The sequence below is a fragment of the Narcine bancroftii genome, chromosome 4, assembly GCF_036971445.1.
Source record: "Narcine bancroftii isolate sNarBan1 chromosome 4, sNarBan1.hap1, whole genome shotgun sequence".
Lineage (NCBI taxonomy): Eukaryota > Metazoa > Chordata > Chondrichthyes > Torpediniformes > Narcinidae > Narcine > Narcine bancroftii.
In genome coordinates this window covers 282,166,147-282,191,740 of record NC_091472.1, presented here as the reverse complement: position 1 = coordinate 282,191,740, position 25,594 = coordinate 282,166,147, and the positions used below count along the sequence as shown (strand labels likewise).

Below are 25,594 nucleotides of genomic sequence, written 5' to 3'. Positions count from 1 at the left end.
CAATCCGGACACCACTCCACTGCTGTCATTGACCCACCCAGGCGTCCGAGGTCCCCACTCAATCCCTGACACCTCCCCATCGCTGTCATGGAACCTGCCTGGGAGACTGAAACACCCAATCTCAGACACCTCCCCACCACTTGCTCAGGCTCCCGAGGTCCCCATTGGATCCTCAACATCGCTGTTGTGGAATCTGCCTGGGAGCTCGAGGTTCCTACTCTGATCCCAGACACCTCCCCATTGCCAATCCTGAAGCACCCAAAGTCCCCTCTCGGATCTCCGACACTTCACCACTGCCGACTCAGAACACGTCCAGGAGCCCAAGGTCCTTGCTCCGATCCCCACCACAGTCACAGAATCTGCCCAGGAGCCCACGTTCCCACTCCAATCCCCGACACCTCCCCACTGTCAATCCTGACCAGGCACTAGAGGTCCCTGCTTGAATCCCTGACACCTGTCCACTGCCAGTGCAGAACCTGCCCAGGAGTCCAAGGTCCCTGCTCTGATTCCAGCCCAGTAGCATCAGCCTAAAAGAGGTTTTTCAAGCAGGAAATAAAATTTAATTCTTACCTTAAGTACCTGAGAGCACCGTTGGATTCAAAATTGAGCACGGCAGGTTTAAAAAAAAAAATCAACTTTTTTTTCCCCCCAACTTGTCATATCACCTCCAATAGTTTTCAGATACTGAGAATTTCAGTAAAGTGGTTTTCGGATAATTGGAAACATACTATAATAGAGTTCAGAAATCCAAATTGGAGAATGGTACAATACATATATAATCTGTAGTACATAGGTCTCAATAGTCATAATGAACATCTATGTTACTGGCTTATGTACTGCATTTTCTATCATTATTTTAATATTAGCTATTTTAAAAGTTGACTGTAGTGTATGCATTGACTTGTAGGCAGCAGCATCCAATCTCGAATCACGTGTCTCTTGAGTGTTGTCGGATTATATCTGTTTAATTTTCTTTTGAAAATATTACAAGTCAGTACAGGCACATACAGTAACCATGCCAAGTATATAATATGGTGTTCGCACAACATCCAAATCGCTTAACATCCTATTTCATAGAACATATCGTGGACGTTCAGCGATGCATGATGGTACTTCGTTACTTTCTTTTGAGTTTCCTCAATTCTGTTGGAGCTCAAATATCTGTGCCTTGAAAATATTCAATTAGTTCACCTCCACAGCTCCTTCTAACAGAGCATTTTAAAGTCATAGCCTCAAACGAAATTCATAGCATTCATTTTAAAGGGATGACTCTTTATTGTGAATCTATGCTCCCTAGTTCTAGATGGACTGGCTAGGTGACACATCATCCACTGTCAATCCTTCTGCTAATTCAAGATTCAATTTATTGACATGTAATAAAGACAGTGCAATATTACACAAAATTTGTTTTCGTCTGCTGCAAGGCAGACAGATTTGCCATCGGCAGAAATAGCCTGAAGCACCTCATACAGTCAGAGAAAGGAAAGCAAGAGTCCCCTCCATCATGTGTGTCTATGGATTTGCCTCTTGTGCTCCCACAGTCTATGTAGCCACAGAGTTCAGTACAAACCATCAGCCACCCAAGCTCCAGATCCAAACCTCCGACACAATCAGGAACCGTTCAGTGCTCTCAACACCCTCTCATATCTCAATTCCGATACCTGATACACCTTCAGCCAATGTTGAGCCAGTCTCCACCAGTCTGCAGCAAATTCAACTTATTCCTCTTTTCTCCAATGGGTCCAAAGCCTTGAACCTCTTCATCCCAGGAATCAACCTACTGAAATCAATTTGCAGTTTACAATGCAAATCTATTCATTCTTAAACATGGAGCCAAAGTCTAAGCGGCATTTTAAGTATGGTCACAAAAGTTTCCTATTTGGTTTCTAATAAGATGTTTGATGGAGTCTGTGTGTCATGGACTAGAAGTCCTAGATCCATCTATACTACATTTTACAATCAATGTTTAAACAATCTGCCTTTCCATACATCTTTGCAAAGTAGATAACCTCACACTTTCCCAACATTATGCTCCATGTTTCAACTTCTGATCCACTCACTTAATTCATCTACAAACCTTTGCATGCCACATCTCTCTCCTCCCTCTCCCCCCCACCCCCCACAAAATCCCTTTCACAATTTAGCATCTTTGTATCAGATGTTTGGCTCTGGTACACATGATCCCTTCTGACTCATTAGAAAATCAATTTTTAATCACCTGCTTTTTGGTTTCAAGATGGGGTTCCTTCTTATTCCCCTCATTCCTTCCACCCCTTAATGGGGCATATCAAAAACTAATCCATTAAGACATGAATCACACTTCTCTATTTCAAAATGGCAACCCAATTTTACATGAACTATCCTGAAGGCCTCTTGGAATTAAAATGTTTCGATTACAAGAACAGATACTTCATAGGAACTTATTCCCACCAAACAACCAGTCCACACTTGATGACAATTTCAGTTTGAATTGTTTTGTTCAATGGTACCCTTTGACAACTTTGCAATCACGTTTTCCAGTATTGAGTTCCTTCCTTCCCCACCCCCCAAAAAATGGTACTCAACTTTTGCCACTTTTATTTCACTAAAATGTACAGTTTTCCCCCTTCCCTCTTCTTCCTTTCCCCCTACCTCCCCCCACCCCCCCCCCCCCCACATCAATGTGATCTACTGGAATCGTTGAGGATCCCTTACACCTTGCACACATTATCTTTCAGTTGCTCCAGTCAGGGAAAGAGATGAACGAGTATCAGAGTCAGTACTGCAAGGCTGAGGTACAGCTTCTTTCCATCAGCAGTGAGAATGCTAAGTGACCAAAGGAACTGGTCACATTAACCATCCAAGACTCTCATATTCACAAAACTATTTATTTGCATATACTTGTCCTGTCTGTGTATTGTCTATGTGTTGTATGTCTGCATGTTTTGCATCGAGGAGCAGAGAACACTGTTTCGTTGGGTTGCAATTGTACAAGCAAATGACAATAAACTTGACTTGAAAAAAAAAAGTGGGGGAGCAATTCCACACTGGATGTGACAGAATATGTTGTATTTTGTATTTTATATAGATGTGATTTTGGGAGATAAATTGGGGCAGTTTTTTTTTTTAAGTGTAGGTCACATACAAACATTTCAAAACAGATCTCATTTAAAATACTGGAGCTCTGCTCAAGCAAGACAGGCCGGCTCCGAGAGCCTTTGCAAAAACTTGGATTGTTGTTTCGAAAAGTAATAGATGAAAGAACTCCAAGCGCAGTCTGTCTGAGTGGTGCTTGTGGTTCTAAGAGAGTCGTGTGGTTTTGCAAGCAGAGAGAAAAAAAATGGCTTTTCTCTGAGTGAGAGAGACAGAGAATTCAGTTCTGCAGTACTAGAGTTCAGTAGCAGCAGATGAGACTGGAATATGACAAGCTTGTGGAAAAACCCCATTTTGAAGATGGGTTATGAGTACTTAGTTCAGCCTGGTCAAAGCCCTTGTGGTCCATACAAGAGGTGAGGACTGGCTGCCTAATGTTTCACTTGAAATAAGAGTATCAAAAAGGAACTCTGTAGTGACCTGAAAGAAAAAGGTCATCATCTGGAGAACCCAGATGGAAAAAATTTCTTCGGCAAGACACTGACGTGTCCAGGAACAACAAATCTCTCTCTGAAAACCATCAAGAACCTTCCTGAGCAGTAACCATTTATCTTTCAAGCACAAACACCGGGTGAACTTCATCAATGTTAAAATCTGTGTACAGTATTAAGAATTGCCCGCAACCAGTAAATTTGAAGGAATGAGAATAGATTATACTGTGAATCAAATAACTTTTCTGAACTTAAACACACATTACATACACTTGGAATTAGAAGTGGCTTATGTTATATTAGTCTAATTAATAGAATTAAGATAAAGTTTGATCTTGTTTTCAAGTTTAAAGATAATTAAAAGCAACTTTTGTTTAAGTAACCATTCATCTTGGTGAATATCTATTGCTGCTGGGTTATGGGTTCTCTGGGATTACAGAAAAGGGCCAATAGCAATTACATGTTAGTGATGTTTACAGGGCAAAACCATATGCAATCAAATCACTTATGGTAGGAATACCACAAATTAAACCAATAATCAATCCAAATCTACCAAAATATCACAAGTACTTGTCAAAACAATGACTGCAATGCACAGTCCAGTGAGAGCCTCCATATATTAAAATTTCCATTGTTAAACTCGTTGCAACTTCTACACACCCCACAGCAAAATTGAGCTTTTCAACCCCCACTCACAAAGTTAAGGAGCAACATGAACATTTCCATCCTCAAGTGCCTATTTGAACCTCCAGAATCAGCGACTAAACATTTTTTTTGCAGAGAAACGACCTTATAAGGAAATCATGCACCAAAGGAGGAAGCAGCTTTGACAAACTAGGAAGTTACTTGGCGCTTGGTCATTTGTAACCTTTATAATCATGGTTACTCTGGGAATAATTTGAAAGCATTTCAAAAGGACACTACCGCGCGAGCTGGGAGAGGATGCGGAAAACGAAGGGCTCGTAGATCGGTCTCAAAAGTGACGGGGCCGTTCACCTGAAGCTTGGATGTGCAACAGCGCTTGCGGAAGGGCGGAAACCTGCTCTCCGTTACAACCCATTCTTCATGAACCCATGTCGCCAAGAGGGAGGGAGGGAAGGGAGGGAGGGGGGGGGGGGTGGGCAAAGGCTTCCCCTCCTCCCCCGGAGCTACAATGTTTGATATCTCCCGGCCGAGACAAACGCCGCCCAGGTCCTACTCAACCTTTTATTTTGCAATTCATTGCCCGACGATGGAAGGGCGTAGATCGCTTACCTTGTTAATTGATTGATGCAGGAAATTCTCCCCTCACAGACGGCCGACTCCCACCAGCCTGGGAACCGAGTGTCAAGACTGCCGCCTCTCCAACTTTCCACCTCCAATGCCCCCCTCCCCTCCCCTCCCCTCGTGACTTACCCTGTGCCACAATCTACCACACAAGCCGGTAATCTGCCTGCCATTTCCGAGTAGTTTTCGTGTAGAAACAGCAAAACAAAATAAAAAAAGGGGGGGAGAGTCGATGTGCCAGCAGCGACCTGACCATGAAAAGGCGGAACCGTCAGCCGCTTCGCTCCAATGCACCGCGACTACTTCCGCACTAGGACCAAAATGGCCGCCCGATCAGGGCGTTCGTTTCCCCGTCAGGCCGCAAAACCCACCCCTGTCACTTTGTTCGTCAACCTTTCATTGGTCCATCACTTGAGCATTTCCTGACAACTGATGATTGGTCACTTCCAAAAACCTTTTCCCGCTTGAGTGGACAGCTTTCACGTCAATCAAAGATTACATCATGGACGATCGGCGGTTGAACTTGGGCGTGCGGACGCCGAACACGTGATTTCGAAGCTTCTTGTTGCAATGCATCCCGGGGGATGTAGTCTTTCTTTTCGATACTCGCTTTGGTGTTGTGCAGCATCAAACTCCAATGGCCAGAATGCCGTGCGGCTGATGGAGTGAGGGACGATGATTTGCAGTCACCTGGCACGGGAGATCGAAGGGAGGGGGGCGTTCTGTTTACCACATTTCGTCGCTTCCTTGCTGTCGTCAAGATGTGATATCCCGATTCCCTTTTTTTCTGCGTAAGTTTCCCTGCGGTGTCGTTTAATGTGTTTTATCGTGATGTCGTTAAATGAACCGTTGTCGGGGCCGTGGTTGGTGGTGGGGGGTGGGGGGTGGGGGGGGCGGGGGCGGGGGCGGGGGAGTTGTGTTTCTGCATATCCCCCTGGGTTGTTCTACTGAGGGGAAGAGAGGGAGAGGACGTGCTGGCAGTTGAGTCCAAGACCAAGCCAGGCTGCGGTTCCACAGCACGTTGCTACATGTTGCTGGCATTCGTTTTGGCGACTTGCTTGAAAATACAAGGAACGCGAGCAGACAGAGATCCCTCCAGTCTGTTCGCCATTCAATAAGATCGTGGCTGATACAACACTCATTCTCTGCCGTCTTCTTACCCTGACTCCCTTCTATTTTAAGGGTCTGAAATTCTCCGCCTTAAATATATTCAATGACTGCCTTCCAAAGATTCATCATTCCCAGAGAGATCATTATTCCACATCTCACCTGAAATAGGTGATTCCTTATTCTGAAGTTGTGTTGCCTAGTTCTGGATACCACACTAAGAAGGAGATCCCCTCAGAATCCTCCTGTTGTGACAAGGCTGAAGGGCCTGTTTCCATGCTGTTAATTCGACCTCTCCAGTTTTTGTCGGCCTAATCTATGCAAACTCTCTCGAAGCATCACCCTCTTCTTCCCAGGAATCAATTTAATGAACTGCCTCCAATCCTTTTTTTTGGTAAATATGAAGACCAATATTGTCCAGCAGAACAAAACAGCCCTTCTTTTAGAACCCATTCCTCTTGGAATGATGGTTAATATTCTTTTAAAATTTAGATGTACAGCACTGAAGCAGGTCAATTCAGCCCTCTTGAGTCCGTGCAACCCAATTTACACCGCCTGTACGTTTTGAAGAATGGGAGGAAACTGGATCCTCAGAGAAAACCCATGCAGATGTGTGGGATTCAAACCCAGGTCTGGTCCCTACTGCTGGTGCTGTAAAGGCATTAGGCTAACCATTATGCAACCATGCTGCCCTTCTATCTTATGTCTTTCTAATTACTCATTGTATCTGCATGTGACTATATATGTGTGTATTTGTTCACATATAGGAAAGTAGAAAAATAGTACAGGCTCTCAATGTTGTGCTGACCCATACAGTCCTTACAAAAAAATACTAAACTAGTGATTCTCAACCTTTTTTCCACTTACATATCACTTTAAGCATTCCCTATGCCATAGGTGCTCTGTGATTAGTCAGGGATTGCTTAAGATGGTATGGGAGTGGAAATAAAAAGTTTAAAAACCATTGTTTTAATCATACCTAATTGACTCATTATATGCAGGGCTTCATAATTCCAAAGGAAATGAGCCAATGACAATTTTCTCAAGCAAAATATTTCAGTAACAATTGGGTCTAGAGCAGTGATACTCAGCCTTCCCTTCCCACTCACATACCACCTTAATCAGTTCCTTATTACAGAGCACTTGTGGCATAAGGAATACTTAAAGTCGTATGTGAAAAGGTTGAGAACCACTGTACTAACCCTCCCTACTCTGATATACATATATAGTATATAGATACATATACTAAATCCCTTCTTTGTAACAACATTTTGTAATTTCACTATTTTAGTAATAGATTTGTTTTTAAATATTCTTCTGAAGTGGATAATTTTGCTTTTCTCACCTTCACTCTGCAACTTCATGCTAATGCATCTATCCACCCCTTTTATTAATCCTCTACCTTTGTGTTATAGCAAATGTGTCAACACCATGCTCCAAGCTTCATTTAAGTCATTAATAAAAATAGTAAGTCGTTGAGGTCTCAGCAGTAATCCCTGCACAACACACTATAACCATATAACCATTTACAGAGCGGAAACAGGCCATGTTAACCTTTTGAGTCTGCACCTGTTCACTGATTTTGTGCGCCCTCTTTAGGCAATGGTCCCGCTCTTCTTCTTCTTAACCAGGGTCTCAATATCTCTTGAAAACCAAGGTTCCATACACCTTCCGTACATCTTATCCGTAATTCTGACAGGAACATACGAACTCTGTAGTCACAAAATTTCATCTCAGAAGGCTCCCCTTAATTCTTCTGAAAACAGGTAGAACTACTTGTTAATTTCGAATCTGAATATCATTCCCTTCCTTTGAATTTTTGTGTGACATTTTTAATTCTCTGTTACAATGAGTTAAATTTAAATCTTGTGGATTAGAATGCAATATTTAATTTAACTGGGTGATAATGATTTTCCCTTGATCATTGCAGTGGCTATTTTAGAATTATGTGTGTAATTTTTTAAATTATGGTTAGTACTGCACTGTACAGGACAATGGAGAATTAATGAGAATTAGGACTGGGCTAGATTCAATGATGGTACTTCTGTCTCAGAGTCTATATTTGGGTTTGTAAGGTTTAGATATTTCAAAAATGGTTATGCTGTAAAACTTGCTTTTTTTTTAATAACAAAATTGTCCAAATGCACTTGAAGAATTTAGTTTTGAAAATCATATAGATTTGAAATGAAGCAGAGTGCTGTAACTGTTGACACAATACCAGAAGTACTCTCCTTTATTTATGTGGTTAATAGTCTGTACTAAAATATAGTTACTAGTTACCATGTCTGCCTGTCTCGCATCGGACTTGTCAGCCACAAATGAGCCTGCAGCTGACATGAACATTACCCCTCCATAAATCTTCGTCCGCGAAGCCAAGCCAAAGAAAGAAGTTTTGTATTACAACAAAATTCTAAATCAATTATTTGAAGACCAGGTTGGTTCTGGAGTCATAGTCATAAATCATGAAAAGAGGCCCACACTGACCAAAACATCCCACCCACACTAGTCCCAATATCTGTATTTGGCCAATCCCTCAAAATCAATCTGATCCATGTATCTATCCATCTTTCTTCATCATTTCAATAGTAACTGCTTCAACCACCAAATGCAATAGCCCTTTCCATACACTCACCACTCTGAGTTTTAAAAAAAATAAACTCACCAACAACTATCCTTCAGGTTCCTGTTAAATTTCCCATGCTCACCTTAAACCTATAATTCTCTGGTTACTGATTTCCATCCTTGCTGAGCTGAAGACTCGCTGTGTTCCCCTGATCTATTACTCTCATGATTTTGTACATCTCTTCAACTTGGATGCTCCAAGGAATAAAGTCTTAGCCTGTTCACCTTCTCCTGAGAACTCAGCTCTCTCAGTCCTGGTAGCCTCATCGTAAATCTTTGCTCTCTCTCCAACTTGACCACATCTTTCCTGTAGCACAGTGATTATATACAACAAATGGGCCCTCACCAACCTCTTATTCAATTGCCACATGACCTTCAAACTTCTATATTTAATACTCTGAGTGATGAAGGCCAATATAAGAAAAACCTTTTTAACCACCCGATCTACCTGTGATGCCACTTTCAAGGTACTATGATCACTTGACGCTACAATACTCTCTAGATCCCATCTGTTCACTGTGCAGGTCCTCCCCCTGCCTTTTCTCTCCTTCCTCCTCCCCCTTCCTTTTCTCTCTTTCCCCTCAGCCTTTTAATTCAGGCACCTGTGTGGTTTTTACTCTTACCTTGAAGAAGAGCGCAGGCCTAAAACTTCAGTTATAAATATTTACCCCCTCTGGATGCTGCACGGCCTGCTGAGCTCCTCCAGCACTTTTGAGCTTTTACTGTGTAGGTCCTATCCATGTTAGACCTTTCAAAAATGCAGCACCTCAAATTTACCTTTATTAAATTCTGTTAACCATTCCTCTACCCACTTATGCAACCAATCAACATCTTGCTGCAATCTATGGCAGCCATTTTCACTATCTACAATACTAGAATCATTAGTGTTATTAACAAACTTGTTAATCATGCCATGTTGCACTGACAGCAATGACCTCCCAGTGGCCAGCAACTTCGATTTCACACCCCATTGCCACACTGACATGTCTTTCTATGGCCTTGTGTACTCCAAAGTTGAGGTAACTGATAAATTAAAAGAACAACACCTGTATTCTGCCTTGGCAGTTTCCAATCAGTCATTGTCAATATCAAGTTCTCAAATTTCCACTAACTGTCCTTCCCTCTGTATCTCCCTGGGCTCTCTCTTTCCCTCATCTCTCTGTCTTCCTTCCTCCACTTCCCCAGCTCCTTCCCATCCTTCTTCAACCAGAGACCTATTTTTCTTAGCCCCCCTGCCCTCTTCCCCCATCACCTCCTAGATCTTTTCTTCCTCCTCCCAAATGTATCCACTTATCAGCTGCTAGCTTGTGTTCCTCCCCCTTCCCCTTCTTCGAGTGTCTGCCTGATTTTCGACATTCCTGAGGATGGGCTCAATCCAGAACATCAACTGTTTTTTTTTTTTGCTTTCTATCCACAGTTTCTGCATGACCTGCTGAGTTTCAATAACACTTTTGTGTACGACACTAGAACCCAGTACCTGCAGTTTTGTAACCATCATGATTAGAAAGGTGGAATGTTTTAGTGAGAGAGTTCCAATTTTGTGACTGATGGGGTTAAATGAAGGGAAAATATAGCATGTTAGACAAGTGTGCATGTGTGTGAACAATTCTGAATGCTGTCCATTTTATGATATTCAAAGCTAGTTTGGAAAATATAACAGATTAGCAGGATACTCTGCATTCCCCAGGAATTAAAAAACTCAGTTGTTGACTGGAGGCCTGAGCACTGCATTGGCCCTGGTGTTGCTGTTCTGTTCTGCCCCTTGCCTATCTGGAGGCTAGAATACTGAGATGGGCTGTTCTGTTTCTTGCTCACTGTCTGGAAGCATCATCAGACGAGACTGATGTCTCTTGCTTTCTTCGTTGTCTAATTTTATGGGTTTGTAAAGAGTTTCTGCCAATGTCGCTTCACTTTTTTGGGCCCATATTGAACTAGGTGTGGTCACTTGTTTTTATTCTGAATGTACATTGATGCAAAGCACTGTAACTAATTGAGGTGCCCCTGGTGCAAGTTCGATTCTTTTTTGGAAATTTTGAACTTCATATGACCTTGAAGATTAAATTCAATGTGGTCATGACATTCAGCATCAAATGTTACCCCTTCTGAACCTTCTTTGACATTTCTAGAGTCCTCCATGTTGATTTGCATGGAGAATAGACAAACAGACATACCTGCAGAAATATATATTAGATAATAACAGAATTTGTTTTCCATTATAATCCTATACAACTCTGATTTAACTAATGTGAAAATACAAATATAGCATGATATATATTTTCAGTATATTTTCAAATCTTTTGATATTTGAACTGAAATTCCCATACAATGTATTATTATTAAATGCTGAGTTATCGTATTTGAGTTAATACAATCCTTGGATAAAAGAGAGAATTTATCTCACCCTCACACCAAATCATATTAATCCAGTGGTTCTTTTTCTTTCCACTCCCATACTACTTTGAGTATTCCCTATGGCATAGATGCTCTGTGATTAGTAAGGGATTGCTTAAGATGGTATGGAAGTGGAAAGAAAAAGGTTTGAGAACCACTGTTTTAATCGTACCTAATTGACTCGTTATGTGCATGGTTTCATAACTCCAAAGGAAATGAGCCAATGACAATTTTCTCAAGCAAAATATTTCAGTAACAATTGGGTCTAGAGCAGTGATTCTCAACCTTCCCTTCCCACTCCCGTACCACCTTAAGCAATCCCTTACTAATCACAGAACACTTATGGCATAGGGAATACTTAAAGTGATATGCGAGTGGAACGAAAAAAGTTGAGAACCACTGATTTAATCAATCGATTACCTTGGATGCTTTGTTTGTGAAAAGATGATCACCATTTTTTCTGTAAAACAAATTAATGAATGGTTATTTACTTTTCTTTGCTATTCATGTTGCCTAAGGAATAAATGTTGCCTAGGTTCTGATTCAATGTACTCATGTTTGATTTATGTTTTGGTTTTATGTTTTTTATATTTTGTTATAATGGCTTCTTATTTATTTATTGTAATTGTACTTACATTTAAGTAAGTGGCGAAGGTCACTTTAGTGCATCATCCAAGAGGTGGAGACTCTAACTTAGCACCACTAAAATGTCATCTTAGATGATGTGCCACACATTTACAAAGTATGAAATAATAGTGTATGTAAACTTTGAATGTGATTAAACCTGCTACTAAGTTTCATGGCAGTATTTTCTTTCATTCCTTTTGTTCAATTAATAAGGATCATTTGAATACTGAAAAAGTGCTCTATTTGTGCTTTTTTTTCATGAGGTTTCACTTTAAAGACATTGCATTTGAGCAGAACAATGTCAGCAGTAGCTGATCCAAATATGGGTGTTACTTGGCCTGAATAAGTGAAACGTGAACTGGATATTTAACACTGGAAAATTCATTGTATTTCACTTTCTCAGTGTGTTTTTATATAAGTAGTATTACTTCTTATTCAACATTTTTTTTTAAATTTTGAAGAAATTAGGTGTGATATATTATTTTGTATGACATGGTAACTATCCACAGGAAACCAAACTTCCAGTAACTACTAATGATTTTAAATATGGCATGAAATATCGCTCGAGTTCAGAAGAATGAGAGGAGATCTTATAGAAACATATAGGATTATGAAGGGTATGGATAGGATAGATGTAGGAAGGTTTTTTGAGCTGGCCGGGGAAACTAAAATGAGAGGACACAGTCTCAAGATTCGGGGGAGTAGATTTAGGACAGAGATGAGAGTAGTTAATGTTTGGAATTCTCTATCCAGGGAAGTGGTTGAGGCTGCTTCATTAAACATATTTAAAGTTCGGTTAGATAAATTTTTACATGATAGAGGAATTAGGGGATATGGGGAGAAGGCAGGTAGGTGGAGTTAGGTCATAAATTAGATCAGCCATGATCTTATTGAATGGCGGAGCAGGCTCGATGGGCCATTTTTGGCCTACTCCTGTTCCTACTTCCTATGTTCCGATGAAATAATTACAAGTGTACACATTTCATCATAAAATTTCTATTTAAAAATTGTTGGGCATATATATGCACCATCAAAATCCTGATACAGTATCTGCATCAAATAGGTTTAAATAGTAAAGGCTTATCTTTCAGGTTTAGCTATTATAATGCTTATATTTCCAAATAGTAAACTTAATAATGTTTATAATTGGGAGATAGGGCAGATAAATGATTGACAAAAAGAGGGCAATTGTAGAATGAAGAACAATAATTTATTTGACTGCATTTTATTCAGGTAATGCAATCACTGTGTTATTTGTATATTCTAATTGTCACATGTAGGCTAAGTTGCCTGGCCAGCAATTAGCAAATATTGTAGTAATACTTTTGATGTAACCTTCAACTGAAGTAATTATATTTTTGGCAGAAAAATATCTTACTTTATTATCATAATATTCTTAAGTAAGTATACTGTAATTGCCAAGGGGAATTGTAATTCTTAACTATTGCTGTTAAATTGTTGCATTGTAATGAATTGTTACAACTTTGGGTTGTAAACACTTGATTTGAACTATTTTACTTGCTGTTCCATTTTCCCTTACTATCCAATTTATTTGTTGATATTCCTCATGCCATTACATAAAAGAAACACATGTTTTACTTTTAAGAGGTTTCAAAATCAACGTTATTGTAAAAATCTTGATTATTCATTTTAGTAGGATACCTATTGACCACTGCTGTATGTCAGCTCTGAGTAAGGTGACATTGGCTAATATATGACTTCTACTGCACATAAATTAATTGTATCACAACTAAATTAATGAATCGTCTGCTATTTAATTGTCCTCACAGGAATATTTTCTGGAGCTATGAAGGAGGTTTGAACTAATTTTGGAAGGGGATAGATGTAGGAAGGTACCATTGAAAATGGGGAGGGGGGGGGAATAGATGAAAAGGATTAAAAGCAGAAAAGAGAGGTTTTTTTGAAGGAGTAGACTAAGAAAGAGAAGGATAGGGAAATTAAGTCAGAGCTCCATTGATGACCCAAAAGGAAGATTAAAATAGAGCATAACATAGAGCAAATTTCCGGTACAAGTTGTTAGCACAAGACTGATCATGGGAAGTTTAGAGGGGAAGTGGGGAAAAAAAGGAAGCCAAAGAGAGAGCATGAGGAAAAAGACCTGCAACAAATAGAAGTAGATCCAAAAGTATTGGATTGACCAATGAACAGGACAGCTGTGGACAATCAGAGATCAAAAAGTTATCTACTAGAGAAAGAGGCACCAATTGACTGCTTTACCTCACCGCTTATCAAGGAAAATAAAACATAACTGAGATAGTATAATAATTGATAAAGAAAGGGTTCTAGAAAGGCTACTTGTACTTAGCAGGTAAATGATGTATCCTCAGTTGTTGAAGCAAATAAAGGGAAAGTGCAGATGAACAGGGTGTAATGGGAACCAGAATGAGAGGGCAGTGGAGAGGGTAGAAGGGTTAGGGTTACGTGCACAGTGAGATTGTGAGGAAAGGTAGGCGGTCGATAGGGCGAAATTACAAGCATAAGCTAAAACGTTTAATTTGGGGTACTTTGGAAACAAAATTGAAAAGAGGGTGAATGCAGCACTGAAGGTCTTATATTTAAATATCCACAGTATGAGAAATAAGGTTGATGATCTTGTAGTGCAGCTAGAAGTTAGCAAGTACGATGTTGTGACCATCACTGAGTTGTGGCTAAAAGAAGACAACTGGGAACTTCGTGTATTGGAAGGACAGGACAGTAGGCAGAGGGGGTGGTGTAGTTCTGCTGGTTTAAAAATTGAATTAAATCTTTAGAGAGATGAGGCATGGGATCAGAATATTGGATGGCGTGGTTAGTGTAGCAGTTAGCCCATTGCTATTACAGCACAAGCGATCAGGATTGGGGTTTGAATCTGGTGCTATCTGTAAGGAGTTTGTATGTTCCCGTGTCTGTGTGGGTTTCGCCTGGGGACTGTCAGTTGACTGTGTGTGCGATTGGGCAGCATGGGCTCGTGGGCTGAAAGGGCCTGTTACTGTGCTCTATGTCTAAAATAAAGATATAGAATTCTTGTAGGTAGAATGAAGAAACTGTAAGGTAAAAAGATTCTGATGGGAATTATATGCAGTTTTCCAAAAAGTAGCCAGGGTGTGGTGAACAAACTACAGAGGGAGATAAAGGGATACTAAAAGGGCAATATTACCATAGTCATGGAGAATTTCAATATGCAGCTTCATTGGCAAAACCAGGCTGGTGTTGGATCCCAAGAGAAATTTATCGGATGGCATTCTGACTAGGGAAATGGCAATTCTGGATTGGGTATTGAACCAGAGTTGATAAGGGAGCTGTAGGTACGGGAACATATTGGAGGCAGTGATCATAATATGATAGAATTCTGCCTGCAGTTAGATAGAAACTAAAATTAGATGTGTCATTATACCAGTGGAATAAAGAAGGCTACAGAGATGTAAGAGAGGAAATGGGAAAAGTTTATTTGAAAGGCACACCTCCAGGGAGGATGGCAAAATGACTGGATTTTTTGTGGGAAATAAAGAAGGTGCAGAACATGTGTATTCTAAAAAGGGGAAAAAATATATATGAATGGAAAAATGGCATAAATGTGGCTGACAAAGCCAAAGTAAAAGCAAAAGAAGGCATGCATGGAAGCAAAAGTAGTAGAAGATAGTGGACTGGGAAGCTTCCAATGGACAGAAGGCAACCAAGGTCATTAGGAAGGAAAAGATGAGCTTTGAAAGGAAGCTAGCAAATAATATAAAAAAAGGTACTAAAAGCCTTTATAAGTATATTAAGGGTAAAAAAAAAGATGAGAGTAGCTGTAGGACTGATAGACAATGATGCTGAAGAAATTGTAATCAGATATGAGGAGATGGCAGTGGAACTGAATGAGTATTTTGCATCAATCTTCACTGTGGAAGACATAAACAGTGTATCAGATTTTAAAGGGTGTCAGAGAAGAGTGGTGGCTGTAGTCAAAGAGATGTTGAAAGGTGTAAGGGTAGATGTCTCCCAGACCAGATGGAATGCACCCTTGGGCTCTAAAAGAAGCAGCTATAGAGATTATAGAGGCATTAGTAATGATCTTCCAAGAATCAGTAGATTCTGCCATTGTTCCAGAGGACTAGAAAATTCTAAAAGTCAAATTTAAAAAGGGAGGGAAAGCAGAAAGGAAATTATGGACCTGTTAACCTCAGATCAGTGGTTGGGAAGTTGTTAGAGTCAATTGTCAAGTATATGGTTATTGAGTTCTTTGAGATGAATGACAAAATAGGCCAAAATCAGTATGGTTTCCTGAAGGGAAAATCTTCCCTGTAAAACCTAATATAATTTTTTGAGGGAACCACAGCCAGAATAGACAAAGGATATTTGGATTTTCAAAAGAAATTTGACAAGGTGCCACATATCACACTACTCAACAAGATTAGAGATCATGAACTTACGTGAAAGATACTAGAATGGGTAGAGCATTGGCTGATCACCAGGAAACAGAGTGAGAATAAAGAGATCTGATTCAAGATGACTACTGGTTACCAGTGGTGTTCCGTAGGGATCAGCATTGGGTGAACTTCTTGGATAAATTAGGAGAATAGGCAAAGAAGTGGTGAATAAAATACCATGTTGGAAAAATGTATGGTCATGCTATTTGGTAGAAGGAATAAAAGGGCAGACCTTTATTTGAATGGGGAGAAAATTCAAAATTTGGAGGTGCAAAGAGACTTGGGAGTCCTTGTGCAAGAACCCCTTGAGGTTAACTTACAAGTTGAGTCGGTGGTGAAGAAGCCAAATGCAGTATTGACATCTGCATCAAGCATAATGGAATACAAGAGCAAGGATGTGATGTTGAAGTTTTTCAGCCACTGGTGAGTATTTAAGAAAGGATGTGCTGGCATTGGAGTGGGTTCAGAGAAGATTCATAAGAATGATTATCAGAATGAAGGGATTAGCGTATGAGGAACATTTGATGGCTATTGGATTGTACTGTTTAGAGTTCAAAAGAATGAAGGGGACCACGTAGAAGGATTTCAAATGATGAAAGGCCTGGATAGAGTAAATGTGGCAAAGTTGTCACCCATGGTTGTGGAATCTAGGACAACAGGGCACAATTTCAAGATTGATGGGCACCCATGGAAAAAAAAACAGATGCAGGAGAATTTCTTATCTAGAGAGTCCTGCATCGGACTTGTCAGTCACCAACAAACCTGCAGCAGACGTGGACATATCCCTCCATAAATCTTCGTCCGCGAAGCCAAGCCAAAGAAAGAAGAAGATCCATTATTAGATAAATCTCTGAAAATTGTGAAAAAATCAAAGGCAGCAGTTCAATTGATGTCACTGATGAAAGATTTAAATCTGATAGAAGTTTGGAGAAGAGTAAACCCTACTGAGAAAGATTTTTCATTTTACTCTCCCACACCATAATTCTTTTTCAAGGATTGACTTTTTTTTGGCATCTGCACATTTGCAATCACGTTTTATTCAAGCTGAATATAAGAGTAGAATAATTTCTGATCATTCATTGTTATTTATTTCTTGTGTTGGACCGGAAGTTAGTCAATCAACATTTTGTTGAAGGTTTAATGCAATGTTATTGGAAAAAAATGGAATTTGTAAACTTTATTAAGGATCAAATTGCTTCTTTTTTGGATTTGAATAGGAATACAGTTCAAAGTAATTTTACTCTATGGGATGGTTTGAAGGCGTTTTTATTTGGCCAAATTATTAGTTACACATCAAAGGAAAAAAAGTTTTTGGCAGAGACTCAGTCATTGGAGAAACAGATAGGCGACTTGGAAAAATAATTTCAGAGGAATTGTATGGAGGATAATAAGGCATTTTTGACAATATTGAAGCTACAATACACTACATTACAAACATATCAGTTTGAACATTTGATTCAAAGATCTAAACAGCGTTATTATGAATTAGGGGATAGAGCCCATAAAGATTTGGCCTGATAATTGAAAACAGAACAGATATCAAGAACTATTAATGCTGTGAGGAAAGATAATTCAGTTACTTTTAAACCTCAGGAAATCAATGACCAATTTTTATCATTTTATCAGAAATTATATACCTCTGAGGGAGTTCGAGATGACGGATGGATTGAATCTTTTTTGTCAGAATTAAATTTGCCATTATTAGGGGAAGATGATGTGAGGAAATTAGATTCTTCTTTTACAGATTTAGAAATAAAGGATGTTATTCAACAAATGCCTAATTGGAAATATCCAGGAGATGATGGGTTTACTGTTGAATTAAGCTTTTTATGATAATTTGTCCTCTTTATTTATGGACATTCTTCACCAGGTAACTCAAGAACAAGCCTTACCAGATTCGTGTTTAAGTGCAATAATAAGTTATACCAAAAAAAAGACAGAGACCCTTTAAAAGTAGCTTCATATTGACCAATTTCTTTATTGAATGTTGATTATAAAATAATAGCGAAATTATTGGCCAATAGACTTGCAAAGTATTTACCACAATTGATACATGCTGGTCAGGCTGGTTTTATTAAAAATAGCTATGCTTCTGATAATATTCTTAGAGCGATTTCATTGATCAACGGTTCACGACAGCGACTTGACCTACCAATGGTAGTTGCACTAGATGCTGAGAAGGCCTTTGATAGCGTCTAATGGAATTTTTAATTTAAAGTGTTAGAGAAATAAAAGTTTGGACCTTTTTTTATTGGTTGTGTGAAAGCATTATATAAAAATTCTGTAGCTAGGGTGATGACAAATGGTCAAACCTCTTTTTTAAAATTATCACGTTCTACTCATCAAGGTTGCCCTTTGTCGCCAGCTCTATTTGCACTGGTCATCGAACTTTTAGCTCAGGCTATTAGATAGAATGAGAATATTAGAGGTATAAAGTTAGCAGATGAGGAATATAAGATCAATCTATTTGCGGATGATGTTTTGATATATTTAACCAATCCTGAATGATTTTTAACTTACTTGCAAGAATGTTTAGAACAATATGGTAAATTATCAAGTTATAAAGTGAATTGGGATAAAAGTGAAATCTTACCAATTTCTGAAGGAAATTATGATCAGTGTAGACAAATTACTAAACTTCGTTGGACTGATAAAATTAAATATTTAGGGATAATGATTGATGTTAAGATTCAATCATTATATAACTTAAATTATGTACCGTTAATGAGAAAGATTAAAGCTGATTTGATTAAATGGAAGGATTTACCTTTGTCTTTAATAGGTCGAGTAAATTGTATTAAGATCAATATTTTTCCACAAATCCAATATCTTTTTCAATCAATTATCGATTCCCTGTTCCCTTTCAAAAATCTATTTTTAAGAATAAATAAAGCAGTTCGAGAATTTTTATGGAAGGGAAAATTAGCAAGGGTAGCGATGCACAAATTGACTTGGAAGTATGCTTTCGGAGGTTTGCAATTACCCCATTTCCAAAATTATTATGAGGCAGCTCAATTAAGATTTATTAATCGTACGCTAGATGTTATGTGTCCTCCTAGTTGGGCCAAGGTAGAATTGGCTGGTATACTGGAACCTTGTCCACATCAATTTGTATTTAAATGGAATCCTGTTTTATTACAAAGGTATGATGTACCGGTTGGTCCTGAAACACTTGTTAGGGATTTGGAATAAAAGGAATTTATTAATAGGCTCAAAGGGCAAAATATCGGTTCAAGCTCCAATATATCAAAATAAATTCATTCTTTTTACATGGAACAATAGATTTTTAAGATATTGGCAAATTAAAGGTATAAAATCATTGCAGGATTGTTTTGTAGTATAAGGATGCCTGTTACAGTGATGTTAGCTAAGGGAGAGAGAGAGATATATGAGTTGAAATTAAATCTTATTGATGACGGGATGAAGATTTGGTTTAATGACACTGAGTGTTTCTTTCCCCCTTAAACCCTACCTTCCTTTTCGCTGTGCAAACTCATTTATACTCTGGATCCTGTCACCCATGTTTTAATTCTCCTATTCCAGTTGTCTTTATCCTCTCTATCCCTTCTCTCCCACGAACCACCCTGACGCAACCAGACACGCAGTCCAGACACAGGTTGGCTCCCTCTAACCGGCCCCGGCTTGAACTCTTGCTCAAATCTGTTCTTCGCAGCCCCCCCCCCTCCCAAAGCACTGCCATTGCTTGAAAATAATATCTCCCTGTTTGTTGTTTCTACATTTTCCCCATTGATAACACATCCAACTGTCAACACTTGTTCCAACTTAGGGCAAATTATATTCCGTGGACGCACTCAGAACACAGTGCTTATCAAATTATATTTAATGCAATCTCACCGTGATAATTAAAATCTCTGTCGATTCCATAGGGGAGAAGGGAGGAACAATCATGAGATCGACTCTGAGATAGGGTCTGAACTTATTTTGTGGAAACATGAATTGCTCTTTTCTCTGATAGTTTTCAGCATTGCAAGTTATAAAATGCACTATGCTCTTACTGCCCCTGTCTTAATCAAAACTAAGGCAGTTTGTCCAAGATGTTTCCCGGGGTTGTCACTGGGTAGTGGTTAGTATTCAGGTAATTGCTGCATGTCTGAAACGTGTACTCAATTCAGAAAATTATTCCACCTGATCAAGAAGGCAGGTTGGACATTTACTTGGCTCATTTAATCTCTTCTTATGCCAGATTGTTTGTTATTTTGCTGCGGTTTTTTTCTTGCCATTTTGAGTGCCTGTCAATGGAGCACTGGCTGAAAGTGAATGAGCGAATGATGGAATTCTACCAAGTCTTCTCAATGCGTTTTGGTTTTAAGTACAGTGCACCTCTAAGGCACACCATTCCTCCAGTGCTCCTGTATATATACTGTTCTCGCTTTTCTCCAACCTGCAACAATGTGGTCCATTTTGATTCCGCGATCATTTCGCTGGCACAACAGAATTGTCCGGCTGACTCACTCGCCCAGAACATTTCATCTGCTGGGAAGGTACCTACAATTTTTAATGAAATCAAACAACACAAAGGATAAAGGAACCTCATTGCTCTTGTTAAGTCATTTTAATCAGACTATAATGCATTGGGCCTCCTTACCTTCTGGGCCTCTAAGCTTCAGTGGTTAGTCTGCCACTGAGGGGGAATAATGATGAGGGAAATGGATTTGATATATATTGATTTCCAAAGCAAGTTTTCAATAAGGTATCACAATGGAAGGCCATGCAAAAGAAGTGACAGTGGCAACATAGATTGAAAGTACTCAAGATAAAAGGGAACAGAGTGTGATTATTTATTGGACCTGAGTGGTACACAGTCAAATTTCTAAGTGGTCTGTAACAGTACTGCTGATTTCCTGAATATTTATTAATGACTTGGACTTGGGTGTACAGGGCATGTTTTCCAAATGTGGAAATGATCCAAATATGGAGGAGAATAGTAATGGACTTCAAAGAGAAACAAAAAAGCTGGTGGAACAGTGAAAAAGGTACAGGTGAACTTGTGCTGAAAATTGTGTTTTGGTAGTTAGGAAGAATGAGAAGAGATGGTATAAATTAATGAGTGCAGCAACACTAAAAGGTCTACAGAAGAAATGTATGTGCACAATTTGTTGAAAATTACAATGCCGGTTCAGAAAGTGGTTTATAAAATAGGGATCCTGGGTTTTACAAATGGAATAATGAACCATGATAAAATGTTAATTTGGCCACAACTGGAATATAGTATCCTGTGTTGGGCAATATGCTTTAGGAAAAATTATACAGTTATTGCAAAGGATTCAGAAATTATATCAGGCATGAGGAATTTATGTGAAAAATCCAAAAAGATAGGAAATGAGAGAAGCCTTTCAAATCATGAAGGGTATAGGCATGAAATTAAATAAAAACAAAAAATACTGAAAACACTCAGCAAGTAATGAGAAGAAATGGGATCAACATTTCGGATCAATGACTGTTCACCATAACTGGAACACTAAGAAAACAAACTAATTTTAAATTACAGAGTGGAGTGAAAAGGGAACATCTGTGATAGGGTGGAGACACATAATGAAGGTGATTGGCAAGAGAGCCAAGAGGGACATGAGCTAAACATGTTTATGCAGCAAACGATTAGGAAATGGATTACACTTTGGGAGTGTTGGCAATAGATTCATTTGTAGCATTCAATAAAAGTGCTGGAAAGGAAACATTGTACAGCTTTTGGAAGTGTGACAGAGTATATAGATATGTTTTGGGGAGATAAATTGGGAAAGGTTTGTTAGAATAGATCACATACAAACACTTTAAAACAGATCTTATTTGAAATACTGGAGCTCTGCTAATGCTAGACATATGGCCTCACAACCTTTGCAAGAGCTTTGGAGAGTGCCCAAGAGACTTCACTAATGGATTGTGGTTTACAAAAAGGCAACAGATGAAAGAGTTTGTCAGAGCCGCAGACAGTCTGAAGGGGAACTTGCTGTTGTAAGAGGGTCATGTGGTTTTTGCAACCAGAGAGAGTCAAACAGGCTTTCTCTCAGAGAGACAAACACACACACACACACACACACACACACACACACACACACACACACACACACACACACACACACACACACACACACACACAGATCCCTTCTGTTGCAGCCAGCAACATCAGCTGGGACTGGAACAGGACAAGCTGGCAAGCTTGTGGAAAACCTCATTTGGAAGATGGGTTATAAGTGCTTTGTTCAGCCTGGTCAAAACCCTTGTGGTTCATGCAAGATGAGAGTACTGGCTGTCTAATGTTTCACGTGGAATAAGGGAAGCAAAAAGGCACTCTGGTGACCTGAAAGAGGTTATCATCTGGAGAACCCTGAGGGGCGAAAATTTCATCAGCAAGACCTGGAACCAGAATTTGAAGGAATGAGAAGTGAGATTGGACTGTGAACCAAAGAACTTTTCTTAACTTACACATACACATTACATACACATGGACTTAGAATTAGAAGGGGGTTAAGTTAAGTTACTTAAGTCAATAGTGATAAGTTAAAGAATGATCCTGTTTTCATGTTTAAAGATAATTAAAAGCAACTTTTGTTTAAGTAACCAGTTGTCTTGGTAAATATCTATTGCTGCTGGGTTTATGGGTCCTCTGGGCTCATAACAGAAGAAAGACTAGCTGGATTGCACTTACTCAAGAGTCTTTGTGTTTTAATCAGTTTATTACTTTGCAATTATAGATTTTCAAGGTATTTGCCCAAATCAATATCTTTCATAATTTTCTGGCATACCTTTTTATTATTTTATTTAAAATGTTAAATCACATGACATAACATTGATTACAGTATATTACTATAAACTTAACATGGCATACTTGTTGAAAAATAATACTTTCAATTAATTATTCTTTAGTTATGGTAATAATTTCATATTAGAAGAAATACATTATCTGATAACCATCAATAATTAAAATTCTGCGCTTATAATGGGTGAAGAATGAATGGAACATTTTCTGTTTATGATCAGGAAAGAACTCCCTGATCAGCTGTAGAACAGCTGGATGTAGAAGAAAATGCTTCCTGTATTCTGCCCCTGCAATGTACTTCAGCCATAATCTCAGAAGAGCATCTTAATTGCTTCCATATGGAACTTTTTCCATTTTCACTACCCATAGTTTCTCTGAATGAAAGTACTAATAACTGCTGAAGTAAAGCCAGTTTATGGTGAAATTCCAGCCCCACTACAAACTGAATTGAGGTTGTTCAAGTATATTTTACATTAGACCCTCATTGCAAAAGAAATAAAAGTTTTATAGCCTCAGTCTCAGAGATATTTAAAACTTAGATCTCAAAGATGAAAGATTTCATTATTTCATAAATTTCAAAAATGGAGAATTTGGCTTGCATATTTAGCCTTCTTGTATAAATCTAGAATTTGAGTAACTGTAAATGTATTGCTAACTATTTCAATGGTTGCAACAAATTGCAAAACAAATTTATTTCAATTTTCTTGTGGCTCTGTGGTTTTCTTTCAAAAGCAGTTCAATGAATGCCATTGCTGAGAAATTAATATTGAATTTTAATAGTAGTAGATGCTCAATTCCAGGGGTTCATATACTGCTCATTTTGCTTTTTTTAAAATAAAATTAATAATAAACACGTGTTTTGTATTGGTACTTGATTTAGAAAGATTTGTATTCAATGCTAAGAGATAAAAGTTTTATTTCAAGAAAGCTTCTACTATAATACTTGCTTTTAAATCAACCCCATCCATATTTAAGAGTCTCCTCCCTGACTTGTAGCTAAAAAATATAGAAAATAAATGTTTACCTATATTCAAAGTGTAACTCTAAAATTTGTGCAGAATTTATTTTTTATGGAATGCCTAATTATTTTAAATATGGAACTGGAGACAGCGCAAGTGGAGAGCTGAGGTTGAAACAGGATGTCTTGTGTATTTCAGTTGAAATGGATTGGATTTGGGTTACTGGATTAGTCAGTGGCCACCACAGAAAGAGGAGAAGCATCTGCTATGCAATAATATTCTTGACAAGTTCATTTTATGCCATTTCTTTTACTCAAAGTTGGAAGACATTATTGAAGCCCAGTACATGCTAAATAGTCCTCGAGTAGCCTGAAACTGCAGAAATGAGCAAATGCTTTGTGATTAACCCAAACTGATGTAGAACCTTACAACTTGCAGCTTCAATTGTTATTTTTCCTTTTAAGGATATTTAATTTTTGCTATCTAAACTAGTATAATTCTCAACTCTTGATTGCAATGTCTCCACTCTGCTAGATTGCATATTATGCAGATCTGGCAACATTTCTTCCAGTTTTTTAAATAGAATTCACAAAACTGTTGATGCTCAAATATTCAACAGCTTTTGTTGGATCTTCATATGTAACTGGTGACGTGCAGCCTGTTAAACATCTCCAGGGTTCCTTCAGTTCATCCGTGTTTTCATTTTTTATTACCAGAATCTCTTCATTAGTGACTGATGTTGCTTGTCTAGATATCATTTGATTTCATTTCCATAACTTGACCTATTTTCGTCCCATGTGAATACCTTGCCTCAACTTTTTTAATGCCTGGCTTGCATCCTTCATAGTGCAAAAATATCAACCCACCCAGAAGTGTACAGCCCACTTTCTATCGCATGGAAAATCTTGCTCATTTCTTGCCAGCCTTCGGTCAATTTCAAGATCATGATATACACATCAGTCCATGGAATTTTATTTAATCACCACTATAATATGTTCTGCATTATCTCGTCGGTATCTTTTGTTTCAACATTAAAAATTCTTTCAGATAATTCTGCTCGCTCTTCTCTATTTTCTGAGCAGTTCTGCTTTGTCATGATGCAGAACTACCAAAATAACTTAACAATTCAATTAGTTACTCTTCCTGGTTTGCATATTTAGTCTCCTTGAATAATTTAAGAACTTAAGTGAGTTGAGGCAAAGAATGATGGCAACAAATTGCAAAATAACTTGATTTTGATTAGCTATACAGTTTTTTTTAAAGGAACTTGGAGTTTTTCAATGGATATTGAATTTTAAAAGTTAATTTTTTTTAATTGTTAGTTTAAAACTACACAATAAACAATAATTAAAGATAAATCAAAACAATCAAAAACATATGAGACATAAAAGAAAAAGAAAATATGAACCCCCCCCCATATACCACCCTCTGTCCCCCCTACAAAGAAGAAAAAAAAGAAAGTGTAAAAACAGGACAAGAGACCCTCACCAGAGGTGCCTATTACTTTAAAGTCTCTTATAATATACTGAGACCTTAAGGAGAAGGAAATGTCAGAGCTTCATTTAAATATTAACACCCATATTTGGCAAATAAAGGCTCCATATCTTCCAAAATATATAGTATTTGTCTCTTAAATTACAAGTAATTTTCTCAAGTGATATACAACTCCGGAATTCAACATGCCATCTTATTTACCCAAATCTGTATTAGATTTCCAAGTTATGGCAATACATTTTCTTGCTATTGCTAAAGCAATTTGAACAAACTTCTTGTAATACATATTGATTTTCAACTTGGATTCAATATTCTTAATATCAGCCAATAAAAATAACATTGGATCCTGTGGCAATTTAATCCCCATTATTCGTTCCAATC

At 38.4% G+C, this 25,594-nt stretch overlaps 2 protein-coding genes across 7 annotated transcripts in view; one reads left to right on the top strand and one right to left on the bottom strand.

Moving 5' to 3' along the window:
• Window positions 1–5,147, bottom strand: part of LOC138762034 (actin-related protein 3) — a 61,793-nt gene extending 56,646 nt beyond the window's left edge. Inside the window, exon 1 of one of the 2 annotated variants that reach the window (XM_069935220.1) lies at window positions 4,959–5,147. In XM_069935220.1, coding sequence (XP_069791321.1) covers window positions 4,959–5,002 — 44 coding nt within the window. In that variant the 5' untranslated portion in view covers window positions 5,003–5,147. Of the gene's footprint in view, window positions 1–4,817; window positions 4,841–4,958 lie in introns of those variants that run through there. The other variant, XM_069935221.1, reaches the window with a different exon arrangement.
• A 342-nt stretch (window positions 5,148–5,489) lies between these two features.
• Window positions 5,490–25,594, top strand: part of LOC138762033 (solute carrier family 35 member F5-like) — a 126,959-nt gene continuing 106,854 nt past the window's right edge. For 4 of the 5 annotated variants that reach the window (XM_069935218.1, XM_069935215.1, XM_069935214.1 and 1 more), the window contains exon 1: window positions 5,490–5,620. In XM_069935218.1, the coding sequence (XP_069791319.1) occupies window positions 5,505–5,620 (116 nt within the window). In that variant the 5' untranslated portion in view covers window positions 5,490–5,504. Of the gene's footprint in view, window positions 5,621–6,440; window positions 6,567–25,594 lie in introns of those variants that run through there. The other variant, XM_069935217.1, reaches the window with a different exon arrangement.